The 22,854-nt window shown below is 45.5% G+C and overlaps 1 protein-coding gene across 11 annotated transcripts in view; it reads left to right on the top strand.

The window, feature by feature from the left end:
• Positions 1-22,854, top strand: part of PNPLA7 (patatin like phospholipase domain containing 7) — a 387,559-nt gene that overhangs the window by 119,973 nt on the left and 244,732 nt on the right. For all 11 annotated transcript variants that reach the window (XM_030535369.1, XM_030535370.1, XM_030535368.1 and 8 more), the window contains 2 exons: positions 554-631; positions 2,332-2,537. In XM_030535369.1, coding sequence (XP_030391229.1) covers positions 554-631; positions 2,332-2,537 — 284 coding nt within the window. The remainder of the gene's footprint in view (positions 1-553; positions 632-2,331; positions 2,538-22,854) is intronic.

The raw sequence follows: 22,854 nt of genomic DNA on the forward strand, positions 1-22,854 counted from the left end.
CTGTAATCCATAATAAAACTTGCTACAGATTTTTTTGCTTGCTGTTTACTAGCCAAAAGTACTGAAACTGTCTACCATTAATATTAATGTTGTGTTAAATGCATATTCGTAGAAGTGGATGTGGTGTGGGAGAAATATACTTAAGTTATAGTGCCTAGAATGTATATACTTAGTGATGTGTTACAAAACAAAATCCCACAATACAGGAATCCTTGAGGGTTGAAATGTTAACCATGTTTTCATTGATGAGATCAACCAGACCATGTTCATTTCACCAGGACATGAAAGGTTCATAGTCTGTTAGGAATAGAGGCAAAAATGGAGTTAAATAAAGCGCTTAAATGGCTGAAGCTATGCATTTGAAGACAGAGAGCTACATTATTCCTATGAAGATGTATATTGGCAGGGAAGTGTTAAATGAACTATAGCTTCAAGGTCAAGGGATTTATAACCTTCCTGTTCAGTAGATTGCTTACTCCCTTACATTTTCACCTCTGTTTACATCTCCACAGATGTTTAAATTGTGTGTTTGGTTATCTGTTTTTTCTCTCAGGATCCCTTGTTGCTGAAGGGTAAAGTAACATTGCATCAAGTTACGGCTGGGACTGTGGTATCAAGACAGGGAGACCAGGTGAGTGCCCTCCAATAAGAGAAAAGTGAACCTGTAGTTTAAAAACTGATGATATTACTATTCTCCAGTCATTCAAATAGCGGGTGTCCTGTCAAGATCTTAGTGTATGAGTAAAGATGGACTAGAGTTGAGGTGAGTGGCCCTGGGCTGGGTTTGGGGAGTTCTGGGATCAGTTCCTCTGCCACAGGCTTCCTGTACAAGTTCCTTTCACCTCTCTGTGCCTCATTCCCCCACCCTGCAAAATGAGAATGCTCAGTACCAACATAACGGGTATTCTGAGGGTAAATTTATTAAAACATTTCTGAAGCACCCAGATACTGTGGTGACGAGGGCCATATAATGATCTGGATAAAAACAGGTCGGGTTGGAGAGTGCACATCAGGCAGTATGTGGTCTAGAAAACATGATCTATACGGATATATTAAAAAAATGGGTTTGTTTAGTCTGTAGAAGTGAAGACTGAGGGGGGTCATCACAACAGATTTAAGTTCATAAAAGGTTGTTACAAAGAGGAGGGTGACAAATTGTTCTCTGTATCCACTGAGGAGAGGACAAAATGTAATGCACTTAAATTGCAGGAAGGGAGATTTGAGTCAGACATTAGAAAAATCTTCCTAACTCTAAGGGTGGAACAAATTTACTAGAGAGGTTCTGGAATGTCTGTCTAACCTCTTCTTAAAAACCTCCAATGACGAAAACCTGTCGGGGATGGTCTAGATAATCCTTAGTCCTGCCTCAGTGCAGAGGACTGGACTATGACCTGTTGAGGTCCCTTTCAATCCTGCATTTCTATGATTCTGTTGCCTCTTGAATGGGGAGCTGAACAAGATTGAGAGGAGTTGGTAGGTGCTTATCCATCTGGGTGCAGAGGCTCAGAATTACTATCCAAACGCAGACAGCAGGGAACCCCCCCACCCTTTTTTTCCCTTGCATCGTGTTGAGTTTTTCCTTTGTAATTAAAGAGAAGAGGGGCTCATTTATTAGCAGCAGCAATCCTAGCTGCAGATTATAGGTTTTATTTTGTACGGAAGAGTGCATAGCTAAAGTTGCAATGTAAATTTAGCATCCTTCTCCATGAGGTTTCAAGTTTATATATATATATATATTGCATATTTTCCCATGAAACTGTGTGCATTACAAATGCCCAGATAATCTGCTTACAAAAAGCCAGCCCTCAATGCATGATGTATGTCACTCAGTTTTATTAGAATGCCGTCTCCGATTAATACACAATTGGTCTTTTTTGTATGCTAGTGCATTTTGCAACAAGCATATAATTCAGCGCATAATAATGTTCTGTAATAGCACTAGGAGGTTGTTTGTTTGAAAATATGTAACTGTGCAATGCAAATTAAGGGAATAAAGTTTTGCTAATTTCCAGTAGTAATATATTCTGTTTTGTCACAGTACAGCATTATTCAGAGTTTTGCTATTAATTCTATGTCCTCTCCACCTCTTGAGGTCTCCCAATTATGGCCCCATTCAGAGTGCTCCATTTTCAATATTGTAATTGGAACAGTTTACAACATTAATAAATGCTTTTAATTATTTGTGAATGTGCCATATTATATTCCCTGAGTGCTTAATGCTACATAGAGCCCCATAGCAAACACGTCAGTCGTTGCAGTACTGTTACAATTAATGTTGGTTTAAAATCCAGGAGGGTTTATAATGAGGGACTCTCTCTCCATCCTTTTCAGGATGTCAACATCTGGTTTGTGATCTCGGGTTTGCTTCATGTGTACCAGCGGAAGATAGACTCTGAGGAGGAGACCTGTCTATTCATCACCCATCCGGGGGAAATAGTAGGCCAACTAGCTGTCCTTACTGGGGAACCTCTCATTTTCACCATCAAGGCCAATCGAGACTGCATGTTCCTGTCCATTTCCAAATCCCATTTCTATGAGTGAGTTCCCCCTTTGAGTGGTGCATTGCTTTCCGTTTTTACATTCACTTATAAACCGCGTGTCTGACGAAGTGAGTATTCACTCACGAAAGCGGATGCTCCAATACGTCTGTTAGTCTATAAGGTGCCACAGGACTCTTTGCCGCTATAAACCACAGTTATTTTAAACACATTTCAGTGACGGTGTGAGTATGATGTGGTATTGCTAGAGCACATTGTATAGCAAACCAGATGTTCTGGGGTAGGAATTTAGGAAGTGCCACACTGGGTTAGACCCCAGATGTAATTTATTACATCTATTACAAATTCCTGTCTCCAGCAGGGTAAGTACCAATTACTTCAGAGAGAGGTGAAAGAAACTCTGTAATGTTCAATTGTGGAATAATCTACTGTAAGCAAATTAAGTTCCCCATTTGCTCTGAACAGCCTTTTAACACCCTGTATTTAGTGCAAACATTCCCTAGCCCTGGAATTTGGCTTTATTGATAACACAGATAATAAGGAAAATGCCACCCTCAGCCCATGCTTACATGCTGGTAGTGTTTCTCTGAAGAGACCTCTCTGTCCTAGACCTTTCACCAGAGTATCACTCCCATTTCTTTTTAACCAGAGTGGAGTTAATGAGCTTCCAGGGCTGGCTTTAGCAAGTGCGGGGCCCGATTTGTGGGGCTTGTACTCACTAGGTGGCGCTCCGAGTCTTTGGTGGTATTTTGATTGCAGCGCTCCAGCCGGGGGAGCGGGGCCTTGGGGCTTGCAGCGTTCTGCCTGGTGCTCCAGCCAGGGGAGTGGGGCCCTGGGGCTTGCAGCTCTCCGGCCAGGGGAATGGGGCCGTGGGGCTTGCAGCTCTCCAGCCAGGGCTCTAGCTGGGAGAGTGAGGCCAGGGGGCTTGCTGCGCTCCAACCGATGCTCTGGACAGGGGAGCGGGGCCGGAGGCTTGCAGCTTTCTGGTCAGGGGAGCGGGGCCGTGGGGCTTGCTGCGCTCCGGCTGGGGGAGTGGGGCTGCGGGGCTTGCATGGGGCCCTCTTAGGTGTGGGGCCCGATTTGGGGGAAATGGCCTAAAGCCAGCCCTGTGAGCCTCCCCTGCTACATGATTCATAGGGTACAAGTCAGTATCTCCCTGCAGGATTACAGCATTTACTAATAGGGTAGGTCAAAAGAAGAACCCTGCTACACCTGCCCATAGGGCAGGTTTCTTCCTGACCCCTGTTAATTGGTGGCTGTCATGAGCTGTGAAGCATGAAGGTGAATGTACCTTAGTGTTTTATCCTGTATAAACATCCTGTAAATGTTCTCATTATTCCTTATAAACATCAATCCTGCTATGATCTTGTCGAGGTTTTGTGACAGAGTTCACACTCATAGTTTATACTAAAAAAAACTTTCATTCGTTTAAAAGTAGTTGCCTTTTATTTATTTTATTATTATTTGTATTGTTGTGGTGACCAGGACTCCACTGTGGTAGGTGCTGTACAAACACAAACCCATAGATAGCTCCTGCCCCAAAGAACTTACAATCTAAGTATAAGTCAAGAGACAGCAGATGTGTACAGACAGACCAGCGGGGAGCACAAAGAAACAGTGAGACTTGATCAGCAGGACAGGCTGTTGTCTCAGCACACCAGCAGCCTAACCGTTGTCAAGTGTTTTGTAGGCGTCATAGTAAAGGACAGTTTTGAGGAGGGTTTTGAAGGGGATAATGAATTAGTTTTGCTGGTGTTTATGGGGAGCCTCTCCTGAGAGTGAGAGGCAGCGTGGGAGAAAATATGAAGGGGCTCATTTGAAAATTTAACAAGTGGGTGATGGAGGCTGGTATCAGGGGCCAACTAACTGGAAGTGGGAATCCAACAGAATGAAAGCTGATAGATAGAGTGGGAATAGACTGGGAAGGGCCTTAGAAGTGAAGGCCAATAGCTTATGTTTGCTATGATAGAGGAAAAGGGAATGCAAAGAAAAGAGTAACATAGAATCATAAATATCAGGGTTGGAAGGAACCTCGGGAGGTCATCTAGTCCAACCCCCTGCTCAAAGCAGGACCAGTTCCCAACTAAATCATCCCAGCCAGGGCTTTGTCAAGCCTGACCTTAAAAACATCTAAGGAAGGAGATTCCACCACCTTTCTAGGTAACCTGTTCCAGTGCTTCACCACCCTCCTAGTGAAAAAGTTTTTCTTAATATCCAACCTAAACCTCCCCCACTGCAACTTGAGACCATTACTCCTTGTTCTGTCATCTGCTACCACTGAGAACAGTCTAGATCCGTCCTCTTTGGAACCTCCTTTCAGGTAGTTGAAAGCAGCTATCAAATCCCCCCTCAGTCTTCTCTTTAACATGGTTAAAGCAATGGGCTAGGAATATTATTTTTGCAGCAGCATTCTGAATGGGTGTGAGCAAGGCAAGATTGCATTTGTCAAGGCCAGAGGAAAAGATGTTGCAGTTATCAAGATGCAAGACTATGAGATTTTTAGCCATGCGGATGGATCAGAGAGGCTGTATCTCAGAATTTTTTTGCATAAAGAATCAGCAAATTTAGATATAGCCTGGATGTGAGGACCTGAAGAAAGGTTTGAATCAGGCCCAAGCTATGGGCCTAAGTGACAGACAGGATGGTGGTTTTGTCCACAGTTATTGAGAACAGCGTTAGTGGAGAGGACTTGGTGGTGGGGAGATTAAGGGTACGTCTACACTACAGGATAATTCCGATTTTACATAAACCGGTTTTATAAAACAGATTGTATAAAGTCGAGTGCACGCGGCCACACTAAGCACATTAATTCGGCGGTGTGCGTCCATGGTCCGAGGCTAGCGTCGATTTCCAGAGCGTTGCACTGTGGGTAGCTATTTCGTACTATCCCATAGTTCCCGCAGTCTCCCCCGCCCCTTAGAATTCTGGGTAGAGAGCCCAGTGACTGATGGGGCAAAAATCATTGTCGCAGGTGATTCTGGGTAAATGTCGTCAGTCATTCCTTCCTCCGGGAAAGCAATGGCAGACAATCATTTCGCGCCCTTTTTCCCTGGATAGCATGGTAACCACGGAGCCCGTTCAGCTTTTTTTTTTTTTTTTTTTTTTTTTTTTTTTACAGTCACCGTATGTGTACTGGATGCCGCGGACAGAGGCGATACTCCAACGCTACACAGCAGCATTCATTTGCTTTTGCATGATAGCAGAGACGGTTACCAGTCGTTCTGTAGTATCTGCTGCCAGTGTAATTTGGCAATGAGATGACGGTTATCTGTCCTTCTGTGCTGTCTGCTGCTATCATGGGTGCCCCTGGCTGAGATCGGCCGGGGGCGCAAAAGCAAAACTGGGAATGACTCCCCGAGTCAATCCCTCCTTTAAGGTTTCTAAAAATAGAGTCAATCCTGCCTAGAATTTGGGGCAAGTGTACTAGAGAAGAAGTGTATCAGAAAGCACAGCTGCTCCGTGTCAGATCCCGCAGAAATGATGAGCTACATGCCATTCATGGGGGGTGCCCCTGCAACAACCCCACCCGTTGTTTCCCTTCTCCCCCAACCTTCCTGGGCTACCGTGGCAGTGTCCCCTCCATTTGTGTCATGAAGTTATAAAGAATGCAGGAATAAGAAACAGTGACTTGTTATTGAGATAAAATGAGGGGGAGGCAGCCTCCTGGTGCTATGATAGTCCAGGCAGGACATTAAGCAGTGCGGGGGAGAGGAGCCCAGCATCTCACTGTTATGATAGTCCAGGCAGTACAGAATCTTTTCTTTACACAGGAAAGGGAGGGGGCTGATGGAGCTCAGCCCCCCGTTGCTATGATGAAGACGGTTACCAGCCGTTCTGTCCCATCTACTGGGAACGACCAGGAATCATTCCTGTTTTTACCCAGGCGCCCCTGAGGCCAGCCAGGGGTATTCAGCAGTTATCAAGCATGTTGTACCATCTGCCACCGGGGAGGGGAGAGGAGCGGATACTGCTCTTCACTCCTGCAGCATCGCGTCTACCAGCCGCATTTAGTAGACAGAGGGTGACATTGAAAAAAGTCAAGAAACGATTTCTTTCCCTTTTCTTTCACGTGTGGGGGAGGAGGGAGTAAATTGACGAGCTATTCCCTGAACCACGCCGGACAACGTGTTTGACCCTACAGGCATTGGGAGCTCAGCCAAGAATGCAAATACTTTTCGGAGACTGATGGGGACTGTGGGATAGCTGGAGTCCTCAGTACCCCCTCCCTACCTCCATGAGCGTCCGTTTGAGTCTCTGGCTTCCCGTCACGCTTGTCACGCAGCACTGTGTAGCCTGTAGATTTTTTTTTCAAACGCTTTAGCATTTCGTCTTCTGTAACGGAGCTCTGATAGAACAGATTTGTTTCCCCATACAGCGATCAGTTCCAGTATCTCCCGTACGGTCCATGCTGGAGCTCTTTTTGGATTTGGGACTGCATCGCCACCCGTGCTGATCAGAGCTCCACACTGGGTAAACAGGAAATTAAAATCAAAATGTCGCGGGGCTTTTCCTGTTTACCTGGCCACTGCATCCGAGTTGATATTGTTGTCCAGAGTCGTCACAGTGGTGCACTGTGGGATACCGCCCGGAGGCCAATACCATCGATTTGCGGCCACACTAACCCTAATCCGATATGGTAATACCGATTTTAGCGCTACTCCTCTCGTCGGGGAGGAGTACAGAAACCGATATAAAGAGCCCTTTATATCGATATAAAGGGCCTCGTAGTGTGGATGGGTACAGCGTTAAATCAGTTAAACGCTGCTAAAATCGGTTTAAACGCGTAGTGTAGACCAGACCTAAGAGCTGTTTTAGCCATGATAAGCTTGAGCTGAACTTCAACTTTGCAGTTGAGTCATGGTGAGCCTGAGCTTTCAGTTTTTAGTGGAACGTCCCCTAGTTCTTGACTATGAGCATGTAAGTGGTAGTATTCCTGGCTCTTATTCTCTAGACCATTCATTATTTTGCATATCTTTGCTGTGTCTTTTTATCTCCTCTCTAAACACTCCCAATCTTTAGTTTCTCCAGGCTTCTAATCAATTTTGTCTCCAGGCTCCTATTTCTATGGTATCTTTTTTTGGAGGTAGGGTAACGAGAACTGAACACAATGTCCTCAGTGATAGGGCACCCTCAATGTACATAATAGATTTCCAATAGAAATCATATTTTCTCCCCCATTCTTTATACTATATCTCTTTGTTCAAATCACATTCAATTATATACTCTTCTGCTGTCCCTTTCCAGATAGCTGTCATCTACATCTCCCCTACCCTCCCTGATTTTGAAACCTGACTTTATTCCTCTCCCCACAGTCCTCCCTCATCATACTTGATGACTTCAAATTTCACACTGATGTCCCCTCTGACCCATTAGCTGTTTCTTCCTCTTTGCCTTCATTTTCTCTTTTGACTTTCAACCTTGGATCATCTCTCCTGCTGCCAAAGTGGCCACTTGCATGACCTTGTCTCTGCTAGTCTTTGCTCAAGTGTTCCTTTTCTGATCTCTCGGGAGTGGTGACTCTCTCCAAACGCTACCCCATCACTTCTTCCTTATTGCCTATTTCCCCTCTACCAGTGATCTAAGTTCTTATTCTCCACCACTCTCAACTCCTTTATTGTTCCCTCTTCTCATCCTCTGTAGACTCCATTGTTAGTTCACTGCACTCTGCTCTTGCTACACTTGATTCCTTAACCTCTCCTTCCCGCCAAAAGTCTCTTCCAAAACCCTAAAGCTGGCTCATTCCCAGCTTCAGCTTTCTCCATACCTGCTCTCATGTCAGTGACTGTCACTGGAGAGAGTCTCAAGACAACATGGACATCCTCTGCTGCAAATTTTTTTTTCCTTCTTTAGTTCTACTGTATCACTGGCTGAACAGCTCTGCCTCTCCACTGTCACTGAACCCCCAGCTCGCAATCCCTGTCACATGTGCAATCTCTAACTCCTTCCTGTGCCCTCCATGCAAGATTTTGCTGATTTCTTTCCCCCATGCTCCAGGAGCAGATGGATAAGGACCACCACAATTTCACAACACTCCTTCTTCCCTCTCCCTTTCACTGGCAGATTTCACACTTGTTTTTCTCTTTGAAACCCCTCCAGGTGCCCTGTGATCCCAGTCCTTTCCTGGCATCCCTGTTCCCCACTCACACCCTCTTCCTTGTCCTCCTCCTTTTACCTGTCCTTGTCCTCTTCCTTCTTTTCCTCCAATATACAAATACACTTGCTTCCACGGTCCCCAAAACATCAATCCTCAATCCCACCTGCCACGCTAGCTATTACCCATTGCCACCAAACTTGCTGAATGCTCCATCTACAACCATTGCCTTAAGTTCTTCTTCAAGTGATCCCACATGTTCGTTTCACTCTTGATGTGTGACCATCTCTCAGAGGTACCCATTGGGGCCGCTCAAGTGCCCTCTACCATAGTGTGCCATTGCAAGCTAATAAAATGGCACAGCCTCCCCAGAGCTGCTTCAGTTCTAATGATTGTCACGGGTGGTAAGAAGGAATTGTGTGGCTTGCGTTAGCACATGCTGTCATTGTGCTCATGGAAATTTCTTCTAAATAATTTTCTAATTGATTAGTACTTAGAGTAGATAGGATTAGTTTCCTTTTTGGTCCCCACTTCTGGGGTTTCTGTTGCATAGTCACTGGGCTTCAAGCTCTGCGTCTCTTGTGCTAGGCCAGTGCCCATGAGCAATCCACAGTCAAGCTGCTTGAAGCATTTGGGGGAAGCTTCAGGTTTGTTGTGAAATATGCAAATATTTTAAGCCAAGGACAAAAAAAGCCAGAGAAGCCAGGCTAAAGGTTTTACTCACAGAGGCGGCCCTGATAGCTCCATCAGACGCTAGCCTTCCTGACTTGGCACAGAATGCTTTGGCATCAGTTAGGAGTGTACCTCATGTGCTACGTGAGACCCAGCACCACTTGCTTTCCCCAATGTCTAAGAAGAGACATAAGACCTCTAGGCAGGAAAGTTGCTGGCTCCAGAATCTTCTAAGCATGGGGAGAAGAGTAGAGTGCAGCCGAAACCAAAGCACTTCTCATCTCTGGTAGCACTGAAATGGGCACCAATGACTCTGGTACCATGGCAGGTACCATTGAATCTGGTCCCCGGAATGGTGCCTTCTATGTCTGCAATACTGCAGTGACTCAAGAGCATCTTGGTACTGACCATGTCGGAGGCATTTGTGTCAGGAAGAGCGATGCTGAGCCTATTGGTACTGATGTCCCTGGTAGTGCAGGAGTCTGTGCAGACAGCAGTTTGCCAGTATTGTCCATGCAGAACTCAGAGCAGTGACAGTCTTCTGTGCCTTAGATTTCACACCGATCAGTGCACTGAAGGGGAAGTCTGCAATACTGGCGGTTCTACACTCTTCGCCAACTAGGCACTAGTCTCTGGTACCATTGGGAGCAGCCCCTGCTTGGTCAGCAGTGTGAGATTCGGACTCCTCTGCATCAGAGGTGGCCTCCTATGTTTCCCAGCCTCGGCACCTGTCATGTTACCCCCACCTAGGCATTACTACCCTGGGATGCCTCGAGATCCTACGGCTGGAATGGGATAGAGCTTGAGGCCTGGGAGTCACTGGGGCTCACCACTGGCCCGGTGGCCCTTTTGGAACTTGTGGAGATTTCCCCAGTTTTCAGGTCCTGCTCTGTGTCCTTGGAGAGGCATGGGGAGTCTACTCGCTGGGCACTGCATGTTTCTGAGCCTGGTACAGGTCCTGATGCTGAGCAGGAAGAGGTAGTTCAGGAAGAGCCTACTGGACAGCTAGCGGAGGAGGGGCATCCTGAGCCTGTGCTGGCTTCATCTTCCTCCTCTCCTACTGAGGCAGTTTCCTCAAGGGGGATTTCACTCCCTCCCAGTGATTACAGAGCTCACCAAGAGTTGTTGAAGAGGATTGCCTCAGGTTTGGGGATCCAGGTAGAGAAAGTTAAGGAGTCCTCCCATTGCCATAGTGATAATTTGGCTACAACCAAGCCACTGCAAGTGTCTTTACCTGTTAATGAAGCAATTTTGGAGCTCATGAAGCCACTCTGGTAGACTCCTTTGTCCCTTCCTCCTGCATCAAAAAAGAACCAAATGTAGATATTATGTTCTCCCCCACCAGCCCCCAGGGTTCTCTGGTGGTGTCAGTGGCCAGTGAAAGGGAATGACAGGGCCAACAGGTGGCAATTTCCAAATCAAAGGATGCTAAAAAACAATAGATTTATTTAGTGGAAAAGTTTATTCTGTTGCAATGTTGCAACTCAAAATTGCCAACCAACAAACCTTTTGGGACATTGTTATTGTAATATTTAGGACTCCATGTTAAAGTTTAAGGACATGTTGCTGGAGGACACTGGACAGGAATTTTCTTTAGTTGACGAGAGCAAATTCATAGTGAGAACTTCACTGCAGGTTGGACTACATGTGTGGTAGACTCGGTTGCTAGGACCCTGGCTTCTGCAGTTTCCATTACAGATGGTCCTGGCTGTGGTCATTGGGGCTTCCACACAAGGTCCAACAAACAATTCAAGACCTGCTCTTTGAAGGGTTTTCACTTTTTTTCAGCGCAAACAGATTCTAAGGTCTATGGGTTGAAGGATACTGTGATAACTAAAGTCTTTGGTATTGTATACTCTGGCCCTGTCCAGGAAACATTTTTGCCTGCAGGAGACCACTAATGCTCTACCCCTGCTCCTCATCAGCACTTGCAAAGAAAAAAGAATAGAAGTTATAGACACAGGCCACCTCCTCCTTCTGATTTTACGTCAATGCTTGCTCCATCTAGATACCGAGGGAGGCTAAATAGATGTTTTGGGGTCAGTTGAGGATGCCATACCAGTTTCCAGGATGCCAGATTCTGTCTCCCCCGTGTTTGCAAACTGTCTTTCCCACTTCCTCCATGCCTGGTCCCGGATTACTTCAGACCAATGAGTATTAAGCACTGTGGAAATGAGATATATCCTCCAATTTGTTTCTGCTCCTCTCCCTTCCCTCCAATCCCTCTTCAGGGACCACTCTCATGAGGAGCTCTTTCTCCAGGAGGTTCAGTCTCTCCTTTGGTTGGGAGAGGGAAGGGGTTCAGTGTCACAGAGGAAAGGGGTTCTCTCCTGTTATTTTGTAATCTCAGAAGTGAAGGGTCATTTCCCAGTTGTAGACTTGTGCCAGCTCAACAGATACGTCAAAAAGATAGTTTTGTATAGTGACCCTGGCTTCCATTATTCCCTCCCTGGAGGCTGACTGGTATGCTGCCTTCGACTTAAAAGATGTCTGCTTTCATGTGGTGATTTATTAAGGTCATAGAAAGTATCTCAGGTTGGTAATGAAACGTTCTCATCAGCAGCTCACTGTGCTGCCTTTTGGCCTGTCATCATCTCCCCAAGTTTCCACAAAATGTCTGAAAGTGGTAGCTGCTTTCCCGAGGAGACAAGGAGTGGAAGCCTACCCTTTCCTGTGTGACTAGCTAGTCAGAGGTCATTCCAGGGCTTAGGTACTGGCAAGGGTATCTCTCATCCAGTCAGCCTTCGCAGCTCTGATTCTAACTCTCAACTTTGTCCGGTTCAGAGGGCAGAGTTTAAAGGAGCAGTACTGGATTCTGCTCAAGCCGGAGCTTTCCTTCCGGACTCAAGGTTCCAAACAATGTGATCCCTTGTTGCAGATCTCGAGGCTCATCCAGTCATAACAGCTCAAAACTCGTCTCAGGACTCAATTGTTTGGCCTCCATTTATTTGCCAAGTTGTTGCCATCTAAACTGTGCTGAATGTTCCCTCTTGAGTATTGACTTCTCTAGATTGGCACACAGACCCGGTCAGTGTTCGTGCAGGCGTTGCCTTTGTCCGCCCTCAATCTTCACTGACATTGGTGATGGACATGTGTGCTCTGGGGTTGAGGGGCACATTGGGGTCCCCTCGAAACTCAGCGTTTATGGACCTCGTGGGACCAGTCTCTACATGTCGGTTTCAGGGAGATAAGGGCTGTCCACTGACCCTTTCAGGCTTTCTTATCTCAGGTCAAGAGAGAAATCTTGTTAGTTCTCACAGGTAAAACAGATAGCTCTAATGCAGAGGAGTAAGAGGGTGGATCATGGAATGCACATGTGTGACACATTAAATAACAAGCATTACGAAGGTTAATACTGTACCTGATTTTCTTTTTGGAGTTGTCCAGGAAGAAGAAACTGAGTGGGTTTTGGGGTGCCTGGCCCTTTAAACCAGCACTCTTGAGTGTGCTCCAGCTGCCCCAGTGGGTACAACTGAGGGAAAAAATTTGCGACTGTGCATGGAGTGTGGTCACTCCAAGAATGGAATGGATATGTGCAACACATCTTGAAGAACAGTTATGTAAGATTTTTCCTCTCTTGCAACTTATCTTGGAATCTCTCCAATTATTCTTTCCTCCTGGTGTCACTTCACATTGGGTGAATACTGCCAAGGTTCGCTGTGGAGAAGTGACACTAAAAGGTTGCCCTCAGGCAAACAATGTAATAATGACAATAGTTTAGAGTTTGGAAATATGTGGCCTAAGGTGCTGGGCCGTGGGTTAAGTCCCCCTCACTAATACCTTGGGGCCAGGAGCTATTGCCTGGTACTGGCACTACTAAACACTTTGTGTAAATGGGGAGATTAAGCATAGGAATGACACAAGCTGATTATATAGTTTCCCCTAAATACTCTGTTATTTCACCAAATTGACATGCTAAGTGCAGGGTGCTTACTCTGAAACGTGTGGTTCTCTTGATGAACAGTGTAATCAAGTTGTCGCCAGAGTTTTCATGTGTGTGTGTGTGCGCACATGCGCAGGCTCTGGAATGCTCTGTCACAATCTCTTCACCAATAAACCTCAGTTTGGAGTCTGATGATATGTTATTGCCAAAGAAACAGAGGTGCTGTGCTTAAAAGTGCACTGCAAGTTGGGTTCTGCACTAGAACCCAACTCCCTTTGAAATTCAGTGGGAATTGGACACCTAACCCCCTTGGTCTCCTTTGAAAAATCTTAGCTATACTACTTACTTTGCAGGTGCTGTGAGGCTTAATTAACGTTGAAGCTAGTGAAAGACAGAGGGTGGCCAGTAAAAGGAATGTATTTATTTCAGGGGGTATGCTAATTGAGGAGATTTTCTTGTTTTTGATTTCTCCAATATTCAGTATATTTTTTTCTGAATTAATGGTCTTTCTACATAAGGTTTGTGGTATTATTGCAAGTGTGTTTTTCTGTGTTTTTTTTTATATGGTTGCTACCCAACAAGAGTTACAGATTAAGACTAAGGGTACGTCTACACTACGGGATAATTCCGATTTTACATAAACTGGTTTTATAAAACAGATTGTATAAAGTCAAGTGCACGCGGCCACACTAAGCACATTAATTCAGCGGTGTGCGTCCATAGTCCGAGGCTAGCGTTGATTTCCGGAGCGTCGCACTGTGGGTAGCTATTCCGTACTATCCCATAGTTCCCGCAGTCTCCCCTGCCTCTTAGAATTCTCGGTTGAGAGCCCAGTGGCTGATGGGGCAAAAATCGTTGTCGCGTGTGATTCTGGGTAAATGTCGTCAGTCATTCCTTCCTCCAGGAAAGCAACGGCAGACAATCATTTCGTGCCCTTTTTCCCTGGATTGTCCTGGCAGACGCCATAGCATGGCAACCATGGAAACCCGTTCAGCTTTTTTTTTTTTTTTTTTTTTTTTTTTACAGTCACCGTATGTGTACTGGATGCCGCGGACAGAGGCGATACTCCAGCGCTACACAGCAGCATTCATTTGCTTTTGCATGATAGCAGAGATGGTTACCAGTCGTTCTGTACCGTCTGCTGCCAGTGTAATTTGGCAATGAGATGACGGTTATCTGTCCTTCTGTGCTGTCTGCTGCTATCATGGGTGCCCCTGGCTGAGATCGGCCGGGGGCGCAAAAGCAAAACTGGGAATGACTCCCCGAGTCAATCCCTCCTTTAAGGTTTCTAAAAATAGAGTCAATCCTGCCTAGAATATGGGGCAAATGTACTAGAGAAGCAGTGTATCAGAGAGCACAGCTGCTCCGTGTCAGATCCCGCAGAAATGATGAGCTACATGCCATTCACGGGGGGTGCCCCTGAAACTACCCCACCCGTTGCTTCCCTCCTCCCCCAACCTTCCTGGGCTATCGTGGCAGTGTCCCCCCCCCTCCATTTGTGTCATGAAGTTATAAAGAATGCAGGAATAAGAAACAGTGACTTGTTGTTGAGATAAAATGAGGGAGAGGCAGCCTCCCCGTTCTATGACAGTCCAGGCAGGACATTAAGCAGTGCGGGGGAGAGGAGCCCAGCATCTCACTGCTATGATAGTCCAGGCAGTACAGAATCTTTTCTTTACACAGGAAAGAGAGGTGGCTGATGGAGCTCAGCCCCCCGTTGCTATGATGAAGACGGTTACCAGCCGTTCTGTCCCATCTACTGGGAATGACCAGGAATCATTCCTGTTTTTACCCAGGCGCCCCTGAGGCCAGCCAGGGGTATTCAGCAGTTATCAAGCATGTTGTACCATCTGCCACCGGGGAGGGGAGAGGAGCGGATACTGCTCTTCACTCCTGCAGCATCGCGTCTACCAGCCGCATTTAGTAGACAGAGGGTGACATTGAAAAAAGTCAAGAAACGATTTCTTTCCCTTTTCTTTCACGTGTGGGGGAGGAGGGAGTAAATTGACGAGCTATTCCCTGAACCACGCCGGACAACGTGTTTGACCCTACAGGCATTGGGAGCTCAGCCAAGAATGCAAATACTTTTCGGAGACTGATGGGGACTGTGGGATAGCTGGAGTCCTCAGTACCCCCTCCCTCCCTCCCTCCATGAGCGTCCGTTTGAGTCTCTGGCTTCCCATTATGCTTGTCACGCAGCACTGTGTAGCTTGTAGATTTTTTTTTCAAACGCTTTAGCATTTCGTCTTCTGTAATGGAGCTCTTATAGAACAGATTTGTTTCCCCATACAGGGATCAGATCCAGTATCTCCCGTACGGTCCATGCTGGAACTCTTTTTGGATTTGGGACTGCATCGCCACCCGTGCTGATCAGAGCTCCACACTGGGCAAACAGGAAATGAAAATCAAAATGTCGCGGGGCTTTTCTTGTTTACCTGGCCAGTGCATCTGAGTTGAGATTGCTGTCCGGAGTGGTCACAGTGGTGCACAGTGGGATACCACCCGGAGGCCAATACCGTCGATTTGCAGCCACACTAACCCTAATCCGATATGGTAATATCGATTTTAGCGCTACTCCTCTCGTTGGGGAGGAGTACAGAAACCAATTTAAAGAGCCCTTTATATCGATATAAAGGGCCTCATAGTGTGGACGGGTACAGCACGCGGTTTAAACGCGTAGTGTAGACCAGGCCTAAGAGGAAGTGGTTGACTGTCCATCCCATGGCTTTATTTGGCTACACCACTGAATGATGATAAAGCTCTTGATCATATTAATAGTTTTATAAGTCTAATCAGGGTTTCTTTGAAAATACAAAATTCAGCTTTATATTAGAAAAGGACACGGTCTTGACTGCAGTGCTGGAGAGACATTATTATCCATTAGCCTCAGAGTTAGGTTTTAGGTAGCTGTGTTTTACAATCAAAGTTTTTCCCTCCATTCCTGCATTGTACTTGTCAAACGTAACTTCTATGTCCCAGTGAAGGTGTGGCATCATGTGGTAATAACACTTTATACAGAGCTTCTCAACCATGGGTCTCAAATCACTTTAGAAACATGAAAAGCATCATCATCTCCATCGTACAGGTGAATAAACGGAGGCATGGAGAAGTTTTGTTGTGTGCAAGGTCAGAGTCGTTGACAGAACCACAGATAGAATGCAGGACGTCTGACTCCCAGTGTAACCAGTAGCCCACCCGGCTCCTTGACAGTCATCTTCTGGTGCCATTGGGCTTTATGCTAATTCTGAATATAGAGCATTATTCCTGTTAGTGGAATACCTGATCATGTCAAATTATCAGTGACTGTAGTGACTGACGCTGCACACCTTCTTCCAGTTAATTTTGACTTTTTGATGCATTTTTTGTAAGCAGTGTTTATGCTTTTAAGCGACTAATATAGTTGTTTCTTGTATTACATTAGTGCTTAGAAGTCCCAACCAAGATCAGGGCTCATTGGACGAGACACTGTACATACACCTAGTAAGCTGGATATTCAAGACAGATAAAAGGTGTCAGAAGGGAGCTATTTTTTCTCTCATTTCGCAGAACTGAGGTACAAAGTGACTTTAGCCACAGTTCCACTGGAAGTCTGTGTGGCGAAGTTGGGAATTGAATCCAGATCTCCCAAGTTGTATTTAAATTTCAAAGATTATTCCTTTGTCTTCTCCAATTCTGAAACATCTGAAATTAACAAAAAAGGTGGAATTTAGAGTTTGAATTTTTTCAAAGCATGGGTTAGCATTCCCTTCTTAAAATCGAGGAAACTGCTTACCCCTTCTCCCCCTCCCAAGGTTGATAGCAGCCTTCAACTACCTGAAAGGGGGTTCCAAAGAGAATGGAGCTAGGCTGTTCTCAGTGGTGGCAGATGACAGAACAAGGAGCAGTGGTCTCAAGTTGCAGCAGGGGAGGTTTACGTTGGATATTAGGAAACACTATTTCACTAGGAGGGTGGAAAAGCACTGGAATGGGTTACCTAGGGAGGTGGGGGAATCTCCTTCATTAGAGGCTTTTAAAGCCCAGCTTGACAAAGCCTTGGCTGGGATTATTTAGTTGGTGTTGGTCCTGCTTTGAGCAGGGGGTTGGACTAGATGACCTCCTGAAGTCTCTTCCAACCCTAATATTCTATGATTCTATGAAATAATAGTGCGTATTGGCTTTTAGTTGTCATCCTTGTTATCCTGTTTCTGAACTGGTGGAACAGTGACTGTACACTGACAGGTACTCATGCCTTTGACCTGTGGGAGGTAAAGTTGGATGGGATCAATCAGGGCCGGCTCCAGGGGTTTTGCTGCCTCAAGCAGCCAAAAAAAACCCCGCAATTGCGACCTGTGGCAATTCAGCGGGGGGTCCTTCGCTCCGAGCAGGAGTGAGGGACCCTCTGCTGAATTGCTGCCGAATACCTGAAAGTGCAGCCCTGCTGTGGAGTTGCCGCCCCAAGCACCTGCTTGATAAGCTGGTGCCTGGAGCCGGCCCTGGGATCAGTCTCTCCTTTACATTCAATTCCCAAGGAGCTGAGCAAGTTGTAACTTATGATCTTGGTGCATTGAGCTAACTTGGCCACCTGCCTTTTAACGTGAGACTCTTTGGCGTCACCACTCTTAATTCATGGCCAGGAGCGGCTCTAGGCACCAGCATGCCAAGCGCATGCCTGGGGCAGCAAGCCACAGGCGGCGCTCTGCCAATCACTGCGAAGGCAGCAGGCAGGTTGCCTTTGACGGCATGCCTGCGGAGAGTCTGCTGGTCCCACGGCTTTGGTGGACCTCCCGCAGGCGTGCTGCCGAATCTGCGGGACTGGGGACCTCCCATAGGCAAACCGCCGAAGGCAGCCTGCCTGCCGGGCTTGGGGCGCCAAAATACCTAGAGCCGCCCCTGTTCATGGCAGCCTTCTTATGAGCCATTTTATGTGCATATTTTATATGCATTTACTAATTACTTAGCACTAACATAAGCCATTCCATTGAGCATCTAAAAGCCCTTTACAAAGCTTAGGTAAACATGATTATCCCTCTGTACATACGAGAAAACTGAGGCATAGAGGTTGTGAGATGGCCCCAATATTTCAGAAAGTCAGTGAAAGATCTGAAAATAGGACCCAGGTCTCTTCAGTGTATTTGTTTCTGGATAAGGAATGAATCCCACTGTCTTCCTGAATGGGGTTGGAACAATAAAGCAGATGGATTTTTTTAAAGAAGTTTTAACATGTTTACAAGACCTTGCCATGTAAATATCAGAAATGTAATGATATTTATAACAGTGAGATTTTGTTTAAAGAAATATTATACAGGAATTTAGTTACCAGATCTTTGTATTTTAAGGTTGTTACTATATAGCAGAGTGAGCATCACTGAAACACTTATGTTGTTTCTAGAGATTTTATTAAATTGAGTGAAATCTCTATATGCACATATTTAATAGACCAGGTATGTCTATCAAATGATGATGATCAAAAAATTGGACAAGTGTGCTGGGCTTTTTGCAGGCGATTGAGCTATTTTATTTTTCCTATAAGGGGTTACCAGTAGCGGAGCAGCTACTAGTAGATGAGAGATTAATTCGTCATTTCCTTTTGTGTGATCATTGCCCCAGGAGGGTTACCATGGGGTCATTTGGTAATAAATATCTAACAGTTTTCATATTTGGTTATGGGTTGCTTCCCAGTATTCTCTAACGACTGGACATGTCTTCTCTATATATATGCATAAAATCTTCTCTTTCACCACAATTTCTCCAATATTTGTCTCCATTCAATCTATATATATTTTTTAACCTGACTGGTGTGAGGTATCATTTAAGATACTGTTTTAAGAAATGTTTTTAATTGTGCTATAGACTGAGATTGCTGGTACTCTTTGTTTTTGTTTTTTTAAAGATCAAACGTGGGGTAATAGTGTCTATCCATGTCCTTTCCTATATGGACATTTTTCTGTTAGGAAAGCTGTCTGTCTGCAAAGAATGTCATAAACTAGTTATAATTTTTTTATTCCTGGTTGACCAAATGCCACTATATCTGTTGTTAGTCATTGGCTGCAAGTGTTTTGTTGGAGTACGGTGTCCCAGCTCTTTGCAGATAGCTGACACAGCAGACCTCCTTCAAACTGCCCACAAAGACTACAAGACTTGATTTGTAGTGAAGGCACTCAGCCAGGTTTATTGTCAATGAAGCACAGTAACAACACCCGACAGACTCTGCGGGAATACTAAGACATGTATTCCCATGACAATGGACTCAGCTCAGTGAATGGTGAGACTTTCCGTTCCCCCTTTGGCTGGCCAAAGACACCCCTTTTGAGACCCTTCTTTATACACTGATACAAACAAGTTCTGTATTGCCTCTCTGACGTGGCTAGTTACTACCTTTTACATTACGCTTTGATTCGATCAAAACATCTCTATCCATCATACTGTCATCCTGACCTTATCTGTAAGAGAGGTAAACATGTCCTTGTTATCTTTGGGAAGGGTATTTGTGCCATACTTTGTACCACCCTTCTGGAATGTGTTTGCATGAGTGTCCTGTGCCTAGTGCTATTTAGGAATGTTTGTGTTTTTGCAATACCTGCCCTGTTCTTCCCAGATTCTGTGAACTTGCATGCAGACATGTTTTATAACAAGGCCTGACTACTACTTTAGTTCGGGTCTCATACCAGGCCTCTTATACTAGGCCACATATCTGTCTCTCTCCTTCTACTATAGTATCTATTAAAGCTAGCTTTTTATGTACAACAGATTTTCTAGAAAATTGAAAAACATTATGCCTGACTTGAAAGTACTGGTACCAAGGGAGAGTGGGCCAGTTAAAATTAGTTTTGGTCTCGAAATAAGTTAAAAAATGTCTTTACTGAATAGCTGGCCAACTGTGTGTATTCAGTGGCTTTCCTAATCTTTGAAGCTCTGTGGTTGGCAGTTCAGGTTAAGATGTGGATTATTTGCAGTGGGTGTCATTGGTGAGGGAAAAGAACTGATTTTTACCCCTAGTTGTGTCCCAAACCCATAGAGTCATCTTTGCTAAAGGATGTGTGTAAATTTCTGAAGGGTGTGATTTTTTTTCTTTAAATTAATCCATAGTAGTGTAGCAATTTTCACACTGCTGCGATTTTCTTGTCCAATAAAGACCCAGTGTTTGGCTAGGTTAGATCACCCCCCACTACTGCTTTGAGCTGGTCAGCTTGATAGTACCATAGAATATTTGAAACAGCTAGTCTACCCTGTTTAATGGGACTGTACAAAGTATGTGCTCTCACTCTTGGTCTTTTCTTATTCCATGTAAATTGTAACAACATCCTCTGTATTTCTTTTAGAGTTTTATCTGGGGTCATCCAAGAAAGATTTTGAAACAAGAAAGATATAGATGACCTCCTGAGGTCCCTTCCAACCCTGATAGTCTATGATTCTATGAAGAGTATTACCGACGCACTCTAGATCAGGGGTGGCCCAACCTGTGGCTTCGGAGCCCTGTGTGGCTCTTCAGAAGCTAATATGTGGCTCCTTCTGTAGGTGCTGACTCCAGGGCTGGAGTTACAACTTTCCACTGCACAACCCCAGGCCCAGCCCCCCTCCACCCCTTACCCGAAGGCCCCTGCCCCCTCCCCTGAGTCTGCTGCACTGCTGCTCCTCCCCCCTCCATCCCAGAGCCTCCTGTACACTGCGAAACAGTGGATTGTGGCAGGCGGGAGGGAGGGGGAGGTGCTGATCAGCAGGAGGTGCTGAGGTGATGGGGGTGGGGGCTGATGGGGGCTGCTGATGTATTACTGTAGCTCTTTAGCAATGTAACATTGGTAAATTCTGGCTCCTTCGCAGGGTCAGATTGGCCACCCCTGCTCTAGATTCCCATCATAGAGATAAAAGAATTGCATCACAAATTATTAGACATATTGCACATGACCTCCTCATCAAGGATTGCCCTCCCAGTCAGTGCAGTGCTCTTGGATCCCACCAAGATTATTTGATAAATGCTAGCTTCCATAGCACTGATATGCAAAAGGACAGATTAAAAAAAATTATGTCCAAGTCCAAGGATGTGGACTTCTATTTTCACACCCCTCATCGAATTTCATAGTCATATATGCCATAAAAGCATGTGGAAGACAGCATCATACTTAGTCTATCCCTTATGACAAGGACTAGAAAAACCTTGAGCTATTCAGCAGAAAAGCCTATTCCTCTGCAACCCTGCAGATCAGGAGTGCAAATTACCAGGCCCTAATGGCGAAATATGACCACACCAATTATCAGAAACGTTATGCCTTTATTTACTTGTTGCCAGCTGAACAAAAAGAACAGTTTCAAGCCAGCATCAGTGAAGATCAGCTAATAGCGAGGACAGAGCTATAGACTTGTGACATTGCCTAGGGTGCGGTCTGGACTGTTGAACAGTTTGTCCCCTTAATTCTCTAGGTTGGGTTGCCACACACTGCTTTGCTGTCAGAACAACCACACCTGCCCTGTTCACACAGCCTTCAGCATGCAAATTCACTTGCAGCTAAATACATGAGCACTATGACCAGTCACTCATAAATTACATCCGGATGTCACCTGCAAATTCCTAGTCCCAGCCTTGTCCCTCCAGGAATGTGCGTTTTGCACTGCTCAGTACCCTTCTGAATAGTATGAGCTCATAGAAAATCTGTCGTTTCATCGAAGGAAAATCATAATGCACCAGCCTCATTATCCCAAATGGAGGTTCCCACACACTTGAATCCAAACACACTCGTTAAGATAAAACAATAAGACAAGTTTATTAACTACATAAAAATAAGTGTTAAGTGATTAGAAGTGATGATGCATAAAAGTCAGGTTTGGTTACAAAGAAAACAAGTAAAAAGCGAGCTAATGCCTAATTTAAACTAACAGAATTCAAAGTGAGGGTTTTCCTCACCATACACTGCAGTAAATTTCACAGGCTGGGTCTCCTTTCAGCTTGGGATCCCTCCCTGTTCAGTGTCCTTCAGGTATTCATTGATGTCATGGGCAGAGAGATGGGAGGAGGAGTGAAGACAAGCCTTTTCCTCCCCTCTTTTTAATTCAGTTTCTTGTGCTAGAAACATCCTTGCTGAGTCATGGTGACAAAATGTCTGTCTCTTGTGGACATGAGATTTGAACTGTATCTATGATGGAATGTAAATTTCTTGTTGTCACCTTTCCCCCTGCTGGTGATAACTCTTTGACACCTGTCTGGGACCAGTGTGTCTTTGTCTCTGAAAAACTGGTTTGTGGACAGCATGTTTCAGTAACAATCATACAGTAGAGTCTGATAACTTCACATATAGTGTTGCTACACATATTTCCACAGGATAATGATATTCAGCAGACTATGACTTTTCAAATGATACCTCACAAGGCATATGCTGTGCAAAATTTATCCTAGTCTTGTAAAAGTGGTGAATGTAATAGTGTAGACCGCCACAAGATTGCACTATACCCAGTCCCATCCCGGACCTGACGGAGGAGGGATACCTGTCCCGTGGCTCCAGCTCCAGAGCTGCCGCAGCAGGGAGACTTGCCCCTTCCCCCGCCAGTCCAGGTGGTGCTGCAGAGAGAGAGCGAGAGAGCTGGGGGGAGCCTGTACTCCAAACTCCTCATCTCCGGCCCCAGCCCAGAACTTGAACCCCAACCCTCTGCCCCAGCCCCGAGCCCCTCCTCCCCGGCCCCATCCCAGAGCCCATACCCCCAGCCAGAGCCCTCACAACCTTGCACCCCAATCCTCTGCCCCA

Source organism: Gopherus evgoodei, chromosome 16 (assembly GCF_007399415.2).
Source record: "Gopherus evgoodei ecotype Sinaloan lineage chromosome 16, rGopEvg1_v1.p, whole genome shotgun sequence".
In the NCBI taxonomy this organism is placed as follows: Eukaryota; Metazoa; Chordata; order Testudines; family Testudinidae; genus Gopherus; species Gopherus evgoodei.